The sequence below is a fragment of the Calidris pugnax genome, unplaced genomic scaffold (assembly GCF_001431845.1).
Source record: "Calidris pugnax isolate Ruff unplaced genomic scaffold, ASM143184v1 scaffold409, whole genome shotgun sequence".
Lineage (NCBI taxonomy): Eukaryota > Metazoa > Chordata > Aves > Charadriiformes > Scolopacidae > Calidris > Calidris pugnax.
The window spans coordinates 139,334-155,689 of NW_015091161.1; the positions used below are offsets into that span (position 1 = coordinate 139,334).

Consider the following 16,356-nt stretch of genomic DNA (forward strand, 5'->3'; position numbering starts at 1 on the left):
AAGGTTTGTAGCCTCTGAGGCAAAGGTCCAGCAGGAAAGACGGAGCTATCACAGCCTTCAGTCAGGGTTAGGACATCCTTGACCTTGCCAGAGCAGGCAAAATCAATAATGTTCTGCTCTCACTTCATTGAGGTCAAACTGATTAAGAAAGACAAACGCAAGTAACACAGCAATAAACCCAGCTGTGAAAGGAGAATTGTGTCATGGCAGGATGCTGGTCACCGGGCTCACCACAAGCAAAGCCTGCAGCATTTCCCAGTGATGCAGGTGCTGAGCAAGGCCTGTCACGGGCTTCTCTGTATCCTGGAACATCAAACTGGATCTCTTATTTGTGGTCCAGAAAGACAGAACTCTTTAGGTGAAACAGCAAGGAACAGGGAGGAGCCAGGCACATTAACCTTGGGAAAATGAACATCCAGTGCCAACCTCCCCACTCGACTTTTCATTGCCATCACACGAAGTAGAGGGATTTGGTTCCTTCCTGCCTTAGTACAGTGTGTCCTGTGCCTGCCCGCCGTGTCTGAGACATAACAGTAAGTCCATTTCCCTCATTCAATATCTCCTTAACATCACTGGCTCAAAGTGTGGCAACTCTTGGCCTTCTCCATTGTAGCTTTGATCTTAGAATTTCTGAGTCTATCCCACACTAGCCTCATCTCTATCATAGTCCCCTTGTTTATTTTTATGCCTGTCATGAAAGAAGATTACGTATCTCGAATTTGATGCTGTGTATCACAGGGTACATTTTCCTGTCAACATGAAATCAAGATGATGTGAAAGAAGTGTGTTCTTTGCAGATTCATGTTATCCCTCTTTGGTTTTCCATAGATACTTACAAGAAGTTTGGTTTTGAATATTTATTAGAGTAGTTTTCCAGATATCAATATAAATTATTAGATTATCAATTAATTTTTTTACAACCTTTTTTCCACAGTAAGAAATAAATAAGCTGCAAATGTCAAGGGTCTTCTTTACTTGATTCCACTGATTTCATTAACGGATAATTTCAATGGTTCTTCTATTTTATTCAATTCTTTAGTGAAATGAGCTGCCCCATCTTTCAATATATTGAGGAGACAGGAAATTAAAAGGAGGGAAGGAAAAAAGGGGAGGCAAGAAAAAAAAGGGTCCTGTGCTTAAGTGCAGCTATTTCAGTACAAACTTCTTCTCAGCCTTCAGGCAGCTGAACCTCAGTCTCTGGATTTCAGTTTTCCTGAAAGATCTGGCACTTCACAAAAATTACTGTACTCCCTTGTGCATCCTTCTGACCTTTACAAGTATGTAATGCTAGATGAAAACCTGATTTTTTTGGATACTATTTTCACAAATGAAAAAAAGGAAAAAACTTCAATGTTTAAGGTGTTAAATATTTTCCCATGCAGCCAAGCTGGCATTCACCAACTCGCCTGTACGTCTCAGAGGCGCGAGAATAAATGCCAATGCTATAATTTGTTAAATGCTTCTGACGAGCAGCAACTTCAATCACCACAAATTCTCCCAATTTAAACCACTTTTACATAAATTTAAACTTTTCCTAAAACATCCAACTAAGATTTTTCCACACAGGCTGAGCAAGGCTTTTAGAAAACTCATGGCCAAGATCATTCCACTGCTGAGGAATTCAGAGATGTAAAAGATGTCAGCTTCTCTGTGGGACTTCTCATGCTTTAGTAGGGAACTGCTAAAACTCAGTAATGAGTAAGTCGAGTATAAACACTATTATCAATAACCATGGAGCCAACTTTTTCTCACATTAAAGTATGTATCACTTGTTTTCCTGAAAATAGTTCTATTACTTTTCTTTTCACTTACCAGACGTGAAGCTGGGCCACTAGAAACCATGAATTCAAAGTGTCAGGCATTTGGCACCCTTGTTGGAAGAGGAGAAAAAAACACAAAACCAAAACTATTAACAAAACATGTTAATATGAGTTTCATCACATTTTGCGCCTAACAGAAATTCACTGCACCAAAATCTAATACATTTTAGTAATTTAACTTCTAGCCCTAAACAGTACCTACACAGCAGAAGCAAACATGATTTACTGTCACACTTGTGCTTGAATCCTAGAACATGCAGCCATGGGACGCTGTGGATTCTGAAAGATTTCATGTGTTTAGAACTCACTTAAATAACATTTGCGGGGGGGAATCCCAAAATGGAGAATCAGGCAAACATGTGGCTTCTAACTCTGGAAGTCCCAAACCAGTAGAGAATAAAAGGGAAGTATCAACGGATGCTGTTGCCTCCTGCTGGGGACAGGATACTGGGTGCTACTGGGGTCTTTGCTGCTCTGATTGACCACACGGCTGTAGGACCCCAGCACTCTGAGTGTTCCCGGCCTCCAGCCATTCCACATTAGCATTAGAACCACCAACCAACCATAGAAACAATTTCTGTTTCCAGATTTAACACTACTCCTGTAGCCATTGGGCTTCCCACAGATGGTTTGTCCATACACATGTTCACACTATCAATTAGTGCATGGGGTCATGGATGGGGATGGGGCCAGTCTTTTTTCAGTGGTGCCCAGGGACAGGACAAGAGGAAATGGGCACAAACTCAAACATAGGAAGTTCCACCTAAACATAAGGAGGAACTTCTTTCCTGTGAGGGTGGCAGAGCCCTGGAAGAGGCTGCCCAGGGAGAGTGTGGAGCCTCCTTCTCTGGAGATATTTAAAACCCGCCTTGACACGTTCCTGTGGGACCTGCTCTGGGTGGACCTGCTTTGGAAGGGAGGCTGGACTGGATATCCTCCAGAGGTCCTTTCAACCCCACATCATGCTGTGATTCTGTGATCTGTGTGTGCCACTAGGATGTGAGGCCAGAGATTTAGGCTGTGTGGCACAGATACCGTAGTTCTCTTTCTCATGCTTGAAAAACATGGATGTATTGGTTATGCACACATTAATTCTTTCAATTCCCGACAATCTGAAACCTTTCTCCTCAGAAGTCACCTCTACATCTGTTTCCTGGAGAAACTTTTAAGAGGAGTACCTAGTGAGAAAGGTCTGACAGTCACCTTGGCCAACCCAGCACTGGGTCTTGTCTCTGGGACTATCCAAACCTAGTGGAGAGTATTCAGAAATGGATTATCCAGTCAGATGTGCCCCAATGGAGTCAACCTTATCTTTTCCACATAGAATATATTTCTTCCTGACTCCTATACTTCTTGGCTCTCAAGTATTACCGAGGAGATTCACCTGGATCATGAAGCAATACTTTTCACAGCCTCTTTCTTTTTATATGCCAACTACAGTCAGGCAAACGCCAGAAGAACCAAGCAAATCATCACTGTTCCTCCCTCCCCAGAGAGATGACTCCATCAGTGCCTGGGAGCTGCCAAGCTGCAGCATCAGTGCCCATCCATCACCTATACCACCTCTAAGACAGTATAAAGACGCCAACAGTCTATGTTTGGAGATTAAACACAAGTTTACCTCACCCTTCTCCTCTTTTGGCTCTCTCGTTCCTATTAGAAATAGTTCATGTGCCTAGAAATGACTACTTTGACCTAAAGGCACGCCAAGGCACCTCCAACCAGGGCAAGAGTACACAATGCTTGTATTTATCAAACCGTTTCATTAAATCTTTCCACAGCAAGATTCGGTGTAAAACACTTAGTTCAACAGACAGAGGTTTCTGAAGCAGAAACTACCACGTATCAGCCTCCCACCACAGAAATCACTCCTCAGTGGAAAGCAACCTCACACCTCTACTACTGGAAATACGGAAAGTTTTTAAAGACCTATTCAGTACCCTGGAGGGAAGAATTTTTTTCTCTAACTTTCCACGTGTTGCGCTTCTATTTTTAAAATTCATTTTTTCACTTCTATATTAGGACTGTCTACATCATGAATTTAAAGGAGGGATGGCTCCTTTAAAGCAAAACAGTTGCCCCTCAGGTATCAGCTTTTTACAAAGAATGCAATTTGAAAATTTGGGGATTTGAAACACCTTGTTCTGGGAAACTAACTGGGGAGAATAATCAAAGAGAAAATTACTCCCTTCAGAACAGAGTTAGATACAGAGAAAATGTCTGATGGTAAATCTACCTAAGAAATTAATGTGATTACTGTGATTATTATCTGCTGGGGAATAAATATACTCTGCACATCCTGTTTACACGTCTGTATACGATAAGAGACATGAACGCTCAGGATGATGAAGACATACCTCTTCCTCCAGTCATATTCTGCACTTAAAATTCATCAGGTAAGGGATGTAAAACTTGAACGTGGATTTTCTCTAACGATAGATCATCTATGCCACTACCACAATTTTAGGAAGGATGCAACGGGATAATATCCCCACATCCTTCAAAAAAAACAGTAGCACTATGTCCACATTCCCCTGAGCATGACAGAGAGTGGGCAGTGCCTGTAAGGCACCTGATGGGCTATGGGAGACAGAAAAATCTAGAGTCCTGTAGGTAAACTCCAGCTCTTTCAAGCTCCTCGGTAGCTCCACTAGGAGCCATCTGAAAAGCTGTTTTGATAGAGCCAGCTCTTTACCCCAGCAGCTGCATGAGAGTGGAGCAATTAACAGTATTAACAGCTCGAGACAATTCAAGGTAATGCAAATTCAAGGGAACCCTACGCTCCATGTTCATCTGACAAACTTCAGCTAGCTCTCAGTACCACCCACCTGATTCTAAAAGCTCTTTTGACCTTTCAAGAATAAGGTTAGGCATGAAACTCCCTCCATATTTTGGAAAATACTGTTTTAAGGCATAACAGAGAGAAAGGCAGTTCACAGGGTTCATACCACCTAACAGAACGTCTCACAGATTTCACTAGGTATCAGCAGAAACGCACAGAGACAAGACAGCATCTCAAGACACAAAACGCTATCACTGTCCTAGTCACAGAATCATAGCATTGTCCAGGTTGGAAGGGATCTTTCAGATCATTAAGTCCAACCATTAACCCAACACTGACAAAAACCACCACTAACCCATGTCCCTCAGCACCACATCTGCCCAGCTTCTAAATACCTCCAGGGATGGGGAATCCACTACTGCCCTGGGCAGCCTCTTCTAATGCTTGATAACCCTTTCTGTGAAAAATTTTTTCCTAATAACCATCTAAACCTGCCCTGGTGCAACTTGAGGCTGTTTCCTCTTGTCCCATCACCTGGGACTTGGGAGAAGAGACCCATCCCCTCCGGCTACACCCTCCTTTCAGGGAGTTGGAGAGAGCGAGAAGGTCTCCCCTCAGCCTCCTTTTCTCCAGGCTGAACACCCCCAGCTCCCTCAGCCTCTCCTCACAAGACTTGTGCTCCAGACCCCTCACCAGCTCCGTTGCCCTTCTCTGAACCTGCTCTACCCTCTAACCATCTTTCTTGTCATGAGGGGCCCAAAACTGGGCCTCACCAGTGGTGGGGCCTCACCAGTACCCAGTACAGGAGGATGGTCACTGGCCCAGTCCTGCTGTCCACACTGTTCCTGATAAAGGACAAGATGCTGTTGGCATCCTGGGCACACAGCTGGCATAGTCCTCACCACCACCTCATCCAGCCTTTCTACTCTATGTCACTTTTGTCAGAGAACTGCCTGACCAAACCCACACACCAACCCCAGTTCCATAAGGTCACACTCAGGTGTTACTCATGCCACATGAGCACAGCAGGAAAGCATATGCAGAAACACTGATGAAGGCTCTGTGGAGAACTGGTTCTGATCACCCAGGATTAACGAGCCCACAAATGGCTTCACACACGCGTGGATGTAGGGTTTCCAAGCCCAGCTCGGTAGGTTAACAGCTCACAAACAGCAGAGAAAAAAAGCTAATAAGCTCTCCAGAGAGCAGAGCTGGCTCCGTGCAGCTCACTTGGATGTCTCAACACCCCGCCACTAGAGCTATGGGGGCAGCAAAGCATCAAAACACCCCTAGGTCCACACAGAGCCAGCGGTGGCCCTGGCAGCCTGTGCTGGGTCCCAGGCAGCACCGGTACCACTCTCAGGGTGCCCAAGTGACACAGCCCATCGTGCAGGTGGGCAGCACCCACATCAGCATGGTCTGAGACACACCTGGGCTCGCTGCAGCACCAAGGGAAAGAGCCAGGAGTTGGTTGCTCCCTGTTCCCACCAGTGCCCCAGGCTGCTCTTCATAGAATCATAGAATCATTGAGGTTGGAAGAGACCCTTGGGATCATCGAGTCCAACCATCTCCCCTACTCTACAAAGTCCTCCCCTACACCATGTCCCTTAGCACTGTATCTAAACGGCCCTTAAACACAGCCAGGGATGGTGACTCCACCCCCTCCCTGGGCAGCCTGTTCCAATGCCCCATCACTCTTTCGGTGAAAAATTCTTTCCTAATGTTCAATCTAAACCTACCCTGTTGGAGCTTGAAGCCATTTCCTCTCGCTCTGTCACTAATTACCTGTGAGAAGGGACCAGCACCAACCTCTCTCATTCTTCTGGGAATGAGCTGCTGCCCTGGCTTAAGTGATGCCCATCTTTATTTGAAAAAGGAGCAATTTAAAACAGAAAAAAAGAGCTTCTGACTGACAAAGACATGGTGGATTGAACTGATAGCTGGCTCTCTTGCTTCACGGCATGTTCCCCTCTCATAACCGTGTACTCCTCACCACCAACTTTATGCCCCATTGCTGTCCATCAGACCCTTCCACCTGCCACCTGAATTCACTAACACAGCAAAACAGTAAGTCAGTAAAAAACTGGGCCATTTTCTTTCAGTGACCTAAACAGTTCAGTAGGGGACATGACACTTGTCCCATCCGGAACACAGGCAGAGGAAGATGGAGATGCAAGTCTCTTCCCTTTGGCCACCACTGACTCAGCTGCCTGTGGAACCACAGCCTAAAGCTTCTCCACTGGCAAAATCAATTTAAAGGGTTCCTGCCCATCCCACTCAGGCTGTGTTTTAGGGGAACCACCTTTTATACATGCATCACACACCTGGTAAATATTAAAGTTAATTCCCCAAAACAGCTGCAGTTTTAAGTAGAAAGAAGTAACAAAACTCTTTAGATCTGTTTTTACATAAAAGCAATGATTTCTTTGGAACCACAAGCACAGACCCCAACACCAACGGGTGCAGCACACTCTGGCAGCCCCAGCAACAGGAACTATCCTGTTCCTCACATAACGACAGGCTCATGTTAATGCTAACATAGGTCTCCCTGGGTGTAAATTCAGAGGTGGACAGACTATAATTTGTGCTACAGAGCAAGGAGACAAATGGGGCAACGAGGACATTTGGGAGAAAATGGAGCAACTCGAAGGAAAGGCTGCCTGCTGTCTGTGATGTGTTTAAAGTCAGGGGGAGCTCAGGGAATTTTCTCTTTAAAACAGTAAGATAACACGAAGAATATAACTGAAGTCATTTTATTCAGCTTTGAGCCTGAAAATTTGTGCCAGTATCTTTTTCACAGACGTGTTTTGAAATTCCTTTCGATTTTAGTCTAGGGCAACATTCAGATACCTTTGTACAATTAACCTGTTAAGCAGAGATAGTGAAACACCAGTTAAAAACAGCAAAGCCTCTATTTGAGAGGCAAATATGACAAACAGAAGAGAACTTAACTGAGAAAGCCTGAGAGGGCACACAGCTGGGGAGAGGTGTGTGCACAGGAAAAAGGAGCTTCTAATTTTTTGATTGCTACCGATGAATCCTACTGCTCAGAGAGTTCTCTCCCTCCTGCACCCGCTGAAACCACATCACAAGTTTTGGAAAACCTTCTGAAAACCATTGGAAAATCTTGCAGCAGCACCACCATGTACCAAACCAACCTCAATAAGCTCTGCACTAGATGAACACACAAAGATGTCCCTTCAGCTGATCTCTCCAGAGGTGGCGGCAGCCCCAACCTGGGCTGGTGCGTTGTAAAGCCCTAAGAAAGCATTTGGGAGCTCGGAATTTCAGGTGACAGGCCAGACCCAGGCAATGGGTGTGCCACAGCTAAATCACACTGACAGACGAAATAATCCACATAAGAATAAAGTACTATTGAGGTAAGTCTCAAAAACACATCTTCCCCACTCAGCAGCTAGATTTAATACTAATAAAAGCAACAACAGATATTTTTTTGGCTAATAGCTAAAAAACTGTGTACAACATGCAAAAGCCATCCCAATTCAAGCCAATATTATTCCCATATACTTAAAGGAGGGACTTGTGTCTCTGCTCTAGTCATACTCTCTACCCTGTCAAGGGATGTGTCCTGGTTTAATGCTGCCATGGTCACCAAAACACAGAAAGCCTCTACGTTCCAGCCAAAGCTGCCCCAGCCATGAGGAAGGGAGACAGGTAGGGCCCCATGATCTAACTGACCCTGTATTGTAAAAGAGTTGTGCATCAGTGGACAGGGATGGTTCTCATACCTGCATCCCAGTTCCAGCGGGCAGTCTGACAACTGGCCATGGGACAAGGTAAGACAAACCATCTGAGCACAGTAAAAAGGGAAGTGATATGTGGATTCTTAGTTTATCCCACCCTTGGTAATAAAAAAAGCCAATATCCTTCAAAGTGCAGGATATTCTGGGGTTTACCTATCCCACCCTTGTTCTTGTTCTCCATTGCAAGATGTAACAATCCCAGACTCCAGGGTCTGCCCTTGAACCCTCACCATGCAGAGCTTCAGGGAGTGCTGCAGTACAGTCAGCTTCCAGTTGACTGCGCACTGTAGGGTCTGGCAATTCCTTTTGCTGTCATATTTATTGGTATGACTATATCTAATGAATTTTCATCAGAAGTTCTCCCCCTCAGGGAGGTAGTCCAGATACCATCAAGTCCATTACTTACTGTTAAAAAATTCCTCATAGTCAGTTTTCTCCACACAGCATGTGTACATGCGCAACGCCGCCACCTTAATTTTCTAAAGAAAAAGAAAAGACAGTACTTAAAGTATTCATCATGAGAGACAGCAAACACTACTATTTTTGTTAAATACATACATTATCATTTCCTGAAAAGACTTCTTTCAGAATCACCACCACTTGAGATTTTCAGGAGCACATTAAGCTATTGTATGTCCCAGGAATGACACAAGTATAATCAACCATACCTCGGGGCAATAAAAATAATTATTAAATGGCTTCTTGAATACCGTTCAAAATCAAGTTTAATATAATACTGTCATTACAGGAAAATAAATGAAATTACTTTCCTTACAGAGACTCCAAAGATCCCAATTCCCAATTCCAGGTTTCCTCCAATAACTTTAATTGATGTATACCACTCAAAGCGTTTCGTATAATTTAAGGATTAAAGAAGTGACATACCAGACATGTCCTAAAAATATCCTTTTTTCCTAGGAAAATGAAAATTGACCAACTAAGCTTCACAAGTCAGAAAGGAATCCCAAATGATGGATGACATGAGGTACATTCAGGTGCTTTGGCACTTCTAATTTTGTTCTTGGCCTGCCCTTGCACCAGAAACACCTTCAGTGCTACATCTGTAAGAAAGATAAACGTGCTGCAGCTTCAAAGAGTGCAATAACGGAGAGCAATGATGTTGAAGAGAAGAGCTGCAAGCCATTCCTGGTTATTAACATCAAGGGGAAAAAAAGAAAAGAATTTGAAAACTCCAGAGCCTACTCCCCTACTTAAGCCAGAAGGCAGTAGTGGGTTTAGGTGGTTTGGGGTTTTTTTTTTTTATTTTTTTTTTAGTGATGCATACCAGGGATCATCGGAGTGCTCACTATATTACAAAGAGGAGCACTATGCCTGTCAAACTGCACTTCAAATTACCAAAGTAATAATTTGTGTCTCCTCCAACCAAAAGAAAACTAAGGAAGGTGCAGCTGACCCCTTGCTGTGCAAACACAAGAGACATTCTTTTTCTTATTGAATAGTCTCAGGTTTCTGTCAAAAATCAACTATACATCAAAACTTCTTGCAGTAAAATAATTTACATTGCTTACTGGAGTTCTGAAAGTTTCCTTTTTAAAGGAAACGCTGCCTGGTCTGGGAGCACAGATCTCTCCAGTGAAAGCCAATGCCCCAGACCAGGCATTTCTAGACATTAAAAACATATTGTAAAGAACAGTCTCTGCAATCCAGCCCTTAAATAAGGCAGGTAACACAGGAGAAACTGGTGGAATTTAATCATGGAAATTTTAGGGTGTAGAAGAGGTGTGGGGGAAGGGAGAAGAAAATGGAAAAAAGCAGAGAAATATTAAGGAACTTCCCTAAGATCTCACAGGGAGCACTGGCAAGGCCAAAAAATGAACTCAGGTCTCTTGGGCCCTAACCACAAAATAACTCTCTCCAAACCCAAGCTCCCCAGCCAAAGGCAGGCAGTAAAGAGCAGCAATTAAGGAGAACTCTGAATCAACACTTAGAGCTAACAAGAATCTTTATTACAACAATATGTATCCACATGGGAGAGAAACTACCCTCTCACGAGGTTTAGCATCACCTGATTAAAAATAACTGATTTTAACCAAAATACCTGACCCCCTTAAGTGTCAGTTATCTTTCCTTTACATTTTCTCTCCGAGGAGCGAGGTGCAATCAGCAATAGTGTCAGAGCAGTCTCAGCAGAGCTCCACTCTGCCTTGCAGATATTCAAAGCACCGTGTAGGTTTAAATTCCTGCAGAGTTGGGCTCAGCCCTTCCTTCAAGCTGCCTTTTCCTCCCACTCCTTTATACCGTGTCCTATGTCAGAGCAAAGAAATCATTAATTTCATCTCTCTTTCCTTCTGCATAAGGAACTGAAGGTGTCTCTTACAGAACTGCTCTCATTTCGTCAATGTTAACAACTGCTTTATGAAAGGACTACTTAAAAAACAACAAGGGGTGGAGGGGGGAAGCTATTTGTGACTCTGCCCTAGTGCTACTACTGCCCAGCGAGTCACAAATCAAACAACACAACAAATCAAGCAACACAAATCAAAACACAGAAGAGCCTCAGTAACAGAAACAAGTCAGACCAAGTCTCCTCAGTCCAAAGAAAGCCTAAGATACTATGGAATATATGAGCCTGTAAAATCGTCAGGGGAAGGGAGAATGCAAACATACACTCCAAGGAAAGAATAATCATCTTTTTTTTTTTTTTTTTTAAAGTACAAAATTAAAAGACATCAACTGAAAACAACTGTTCTTCTTCCCCCAGTGTCTCCTTAAGCTATAGAACTCCCTGGTACCGGATGCTGTGGATGTGATAAACTTACAAGAGTTCAAAGTGCAACCAGACAAATTTATAGAAGAAAAATCCATCAATAGATACTACAGAAAAATGTGTCGTTTCATGCAGGAAGTCCTGAAACAGACACATGTGGTAGGCTGGAGGAGCAGGGGGATTGGAACTCGATCTTTAAGGTCCCTTCCAACTCTAACTATTCTATGATTCTATGAGACAAGTATCATAATATGCTTTTCCTGTAATTAAATTCTTTCTAGATAACTGCGATTGGTTATTGTTAGAGACAAGATGATGGTGAGAATTTGAATAAGGCATGATGGTCTACATGGGAGTTTGACTAAGGCTGCTATTGTGTTCTTTGGTGCATAAATGAAGTGAAAAATAAGATATCTGAAGAAATTCAAGAAGGCTTAAGACTCTACAAATCAAATAGAATGTTCCTACTTATGGCAATGATGGCAATGCATAGATGGGTCAAGCTATGGAATATCATTCTTCACATCACAAAACAGGATTTCACATGGGTAATAATTAGAACTTTTCCATTAAGTACTGCTCCTACCATAAGAAAAAAAGTGAGGATTTTTTCATTTGCTGTTCAGAACTCAAAGTATCGACCAACCAAAAGAATAACTGAGTGCCTTACCCATCTGCTATACTTCAGCGGCCCCGTGAAACCCAATGCTTCTATTATCCTCGTGAAAGCACCCACTTTCTCTTCAGATGGCTGCAAGGAATCTTTTGCAGTAAGATGCTGTAAAATTGAAATATTGCATATTTCAGCCTTCGCAATGAAATCTGACAAATCATTTCAGTTAAAAAAGCTACAAGGTTAATAGAGAATTTTAGGGTTTTTGTTTACTTTCTTTGTTGAACAACACAAACACGTATTTATGTTTTCTCTGCAAAATATGACACAGTTTTTCCTACGTGACACTCTTCTGTTTATGAATGCAAACACTGCACAACTGTTTTGATAAAAGCGTCCCATTGGAAGCTCAGACTCAAACAGTTTGTGCAGAAACCTGCTTTCCAGAATATAGTTCCCATTGTGGATTCCTGTATTTCTTCCTAGCTGTGTGCCTTTACTTGGGCTTCCATCTTTTGCAGATAAAACCAGCAAACAAATCACAGGAAGTAAATAAAGCTAACCTTTCACATTCCCTCTCTCACAGGCATACCACATTCTAGGGTTACTATATACTCTATAAACCAATAAGCTCCTTCTTAAAACCAATGAAGCTACATGAACCCACTGTTCTTACTGAAAAGTTCCCCCAGATGGTTATTCCCCTTCCAGTTAATCTAAATGGCACTAGCAAAAAATCTAGATCAGGAAAGTATTTAATCTTCAATGATTTGCAGTGTCTGCAAATGTGAAGATAAATGTTCTCTTCCAGATTAACTACACACTTTAAACACCACTGGACTGATAAGAAGTCTTCGTGGCATTCTGCCTGGAAGCATCCCGGCAGCAGCAATCAGCCAGCAGTAATTACCACGTGTACTCCAGCAAATAATTTCTAATGAATTAAGTATGCAGGGTAAACATTTTGTTACCAACAAATTAACTTTTAACCCCCCCAACCAAAATCTAACGCATGTGAATCTCCTACATATACTCAAGGAATACAGCTGAGAGCCATTATAATCTGAGATAAAGTTCCCTGACCAAAGAAATGTTAAATTGCTTTACATTGCTGGAATTTTACCCTCCACGCTTCCTCCTAGCACATGAACATACTAAGGAAAGAATTTTCTTAGTATGGAAGCAGTTTAACAATGCAAGGACTGCCATACGTAGCCAGAACACAGACCAGGATGTCATCTCCAACAAGGACCAGTAGCAGACACCTGGGACAAGACACAAAAGTGGAGAAATACGGGACAGACAGAACACAGGGGACCCGTCCAGCCTCTGACAGTCACTCCTGCACCAGAAAATGCATCCACACCTTCATTTTTGATGAATTGGATGTGCCTTCAGCAGCCCAGTGTTTGAAACTACTTCACCTTCATAACACAGAGCTGTGGCACATGAGTTTCACAGTTTAGTGATGTAAAAAAAAAATTGCCTTGTGCCTGTTTTAAATCCAACCTCGCCATTTCATAGGAAAATTGGGAGCACCCAATAAGAAGCCACAACCAACCACTTCCTATCCCCTTTTTCAGTATCTTTGATGACATTCATAGGCCAGTATCATACACATGGCCATCAGTTATCTCTCCTTAGTTTAGAAGGGTCCTAAAATAGCCTTTTGATCATTCTGGCTGTACTCTCTATTGCTTTCCTAACAGTAGTATTGTAATTATTTAAATGACATGAATGCTAAATAAATACATATTAAAATACAGACACGTATCCTGCACAAGTTGCCATACTTAATTAAAAACTAACTGTAAAGGTGTCAAAAATTGTAGCATTGAGACCTAATCAATCCCTACATATATCCACAAGTATTTGAAATGAAATAGATGAAAGAGGGGAAATACACTATAGGTAGTGTACTAGCTATAGATGGCTATTCCTGTCTTGAACCCCAATATTCTTGTCTTGACAATATTCCTGTCTTGAACCCAATACTCTGGACCTTTCAGATCATCACGCTCAGAGCTATTTTAGTATCTATCAGTCTCCTCATAAGACAGCGTTAACACTCTCCAGGGCCTCCTTTACTACTCACAACCTTGCTTTGAATGGTGGCCATTAAACCTGTTCACTGAGTCCCCCGTTATCACCCAGAACAAAAGCCTCTCTCCCACCCTCTGTCACATGTGAGGCACACGAATATTCTTGTCTTGACAATATTCCTGTCTTGAACCCAATATTCTGCTATATAGGAAGAAACACGCTCAGAGCTATTTTAGTATCTATCAGTCTCCTCATAAGACAGCGTTAACACTCTCCAGGGCCTCCTTTACTACTCACAACCTTGCTTTGAATGGTGGCCATTAAACCTGTTCACTGAGTCCCCCGTTATCACCCAGAACAAAAGCCTCTCTCCCACCCTCTGTCACATGTGAGGCACACAGTGAGTCTACTGATACGTATGTGAATATTTAGAATCATAGAATCATATAATCGTTCAGGTTGGAAGAAACCCTTGGGATCATCGAGTCCAACCATCTCCCCTACTCTACAAAGTCCTCCCCTACACCATGTCCCTCAGCACTGCATCTAAACGGCCCTTAAACACAGCCAGGGATGGATGAATGCTAAATAAATACATATTAAAATACAGACACGTATCCTACACAAGTTGCCATACTTAATTAAAAACTAACTGTAAAGGTGTCAAAAATTGTAGCATTGAGACATAATCAATCCCTACATATATCCACAAGTATTTGAAATGAAATAGATGAAAGAGATGAAATACACTATAGATAGTGTACTAGCTATAGATGGCTATTCCTGTCTTGAACCCCAATATTCTTGTCTTGACAATATTCCTGTCTTGAACCCAATATTCTGCTATATAGGAAGAAACACGCTCAGAGCTATTTTAGTATCTATCAGTCTCCTCATAAGACAGCGTTAACACTCTCCAGGGCCTCCTTCACTACTCACATCCTTGCTTTGAATGGTGGCCATTAAACCTGTTCACTGAGTCCCCCGTTATCACCCAGAACAAAAGCCTCTCTCCCACCCTCTGTCACATGTGAGGCACACGGTGAGTCTACTGATACCTATGTGAATATTTAAAGCAACTTTTAGTACTTTCTCGTCAAGATTACCCCATGCAATACTCTTCCCCTCCACACTAGAAATGACACCTACCCTTACATCATGAGATAAGCCCCCTTCAGCCAGGCAATGAAGGGACATACTCAATGCAGAACCTGTGTCCCAACGACCACTGTCGTACCAAACTCCCTCCATCAACTGTCATCTCCTCCACAGGAATTCAAATCCCACTCAACCCCTAGTGAAGCTAGGCACGTTCATTTTACTAGAATCATAGAATCACAGAATTGCCCAGGCCGGAAGGGACCTCCAAAGGCCATCTAGTCCGACCCCCCCGCAGTCAGCAGGGACACCCCCAACTAGACCAGGTTGCCCAGGGCCTCGTCGAGCCTCGCCTTGAATATCTCCAGGGAAGGGGCCTCAACCACCTCCCTGGGCAACCTGTTCCAGTGCCCCACCACCCTCACAGTGAAGAAACCACCACTACAACTGGCACTGCCAAGCGCCTGAAGGACAGTGTCAAAGCCAAGCCTCTGAGCAGGACTCTTCCCTCCTCCTAAGGGACGCTCCTGCTTGCTGGCCAGGGCAACTGAGGTGCTTGCTCAGGCTGTACCTGTTCTGGGGCTGGCCAGGGGCTCAGACCAGTGCCAGGCACCCAGCCTGCTGCTGACTACCCTGCATTCCCAGCAGCGCTGGAGACAGCTTGTTCCAGTCAGCAGCAAACGTCCCAGAGCTCTGTCCCGGTCATAGTGCTCCAGCTATGACCAGATTGCAGAAGATGGGTTTCTCATTTTGCTTCTCCCAGAGTGGCTTTTCTGTCCCTTCTGTTGTTCGTTCAAATGAAAGGCAAATGCATCATCTGAGCTGCCTAGCAGAGCCCTGCTCTCCAGGCTGGTGCCAGCTCGCGGTGTGCGTGGGAAAGGGATGAATCATTGTTTGCGGCACGAAGATGTCCTTGATGGAAATTTTCCAGCTCTCAAGGGAGAGCTCCCTCCTCCCCTCTCCCACCCACCCAAACTGCAACCACTGCTGTTAACACATCAAAGGCGCTGGCAGCCCTGCCTCGTTCAGGCTTTCCTGATTACCTCTGCTCTCCTGACTGATTAAAAACCCAGCTTCAGGCTTGGCTGGGCCCGTGCTTGGTGTGTGGAGGCTGGACACAGCTGCTGGAGTGGTGGGGGTGGCAGCCATGGACACAGCAGGTAACAAGGAAGAGAAGCGATGGTCCCAGGCAGTGATGGAGGCATGGGGGACCTCCTACAGCAGTAGGAAGCATCATCCCACGTAAAACTCTGGTCTTTGCTGCATGAGCTCACTGGTGGTCCTATGGGCATGGCCAGCCAGGCATAGGATGCTACTTTCAGTTATCCATCCAAATTCAGATACTGGCTGTGATTGTCCCCTGAAAGTTCCTCTACACTTTCAGTTAGATACGGTGCTTGTTCCTGTCTTTTCTGTGTTTAAATGGGCTTTTTTTACACTGCAGAGATAGCTGTAACAATAATTGTTATGTACCTTGTATATGTGAGTGAATGTAAATTTGGGTAATT

General features: G+C 43.6%; 1 protein-coding gene across 1 annotated transcript in view; it reads right to left on the reverse strand.

Annotated features, from left to right (window-relative positions):
- LOC106898212 (ubiquinol-cytochrome-c reductase complex assembly factor 1) overlaps positions 1-16,356 on the reverse strand; it is a 71,760-nt gene that overhangs the window by 30,090 nt on the left and 25,314 nt on the right. The window contains exons 4-6 of the mRNA XM_014959327.1: positions 11,765-11,872; positions 8,773-8,845; positions 1,813-1,870 (exon numbers count right to left, since the gene is read on the reverse strand). Coding sequence (XP_014814813.1) covers positions 1,813-1,870; positions 8,773-8,845; positions 11,765-11,872 — 239 coding nt within the window. The remainder of the gene's footprint in view (positions 1-1,812; positions 1,871-8,772; positions 8,846-11,764; positions 11,873-16,356) is intronic.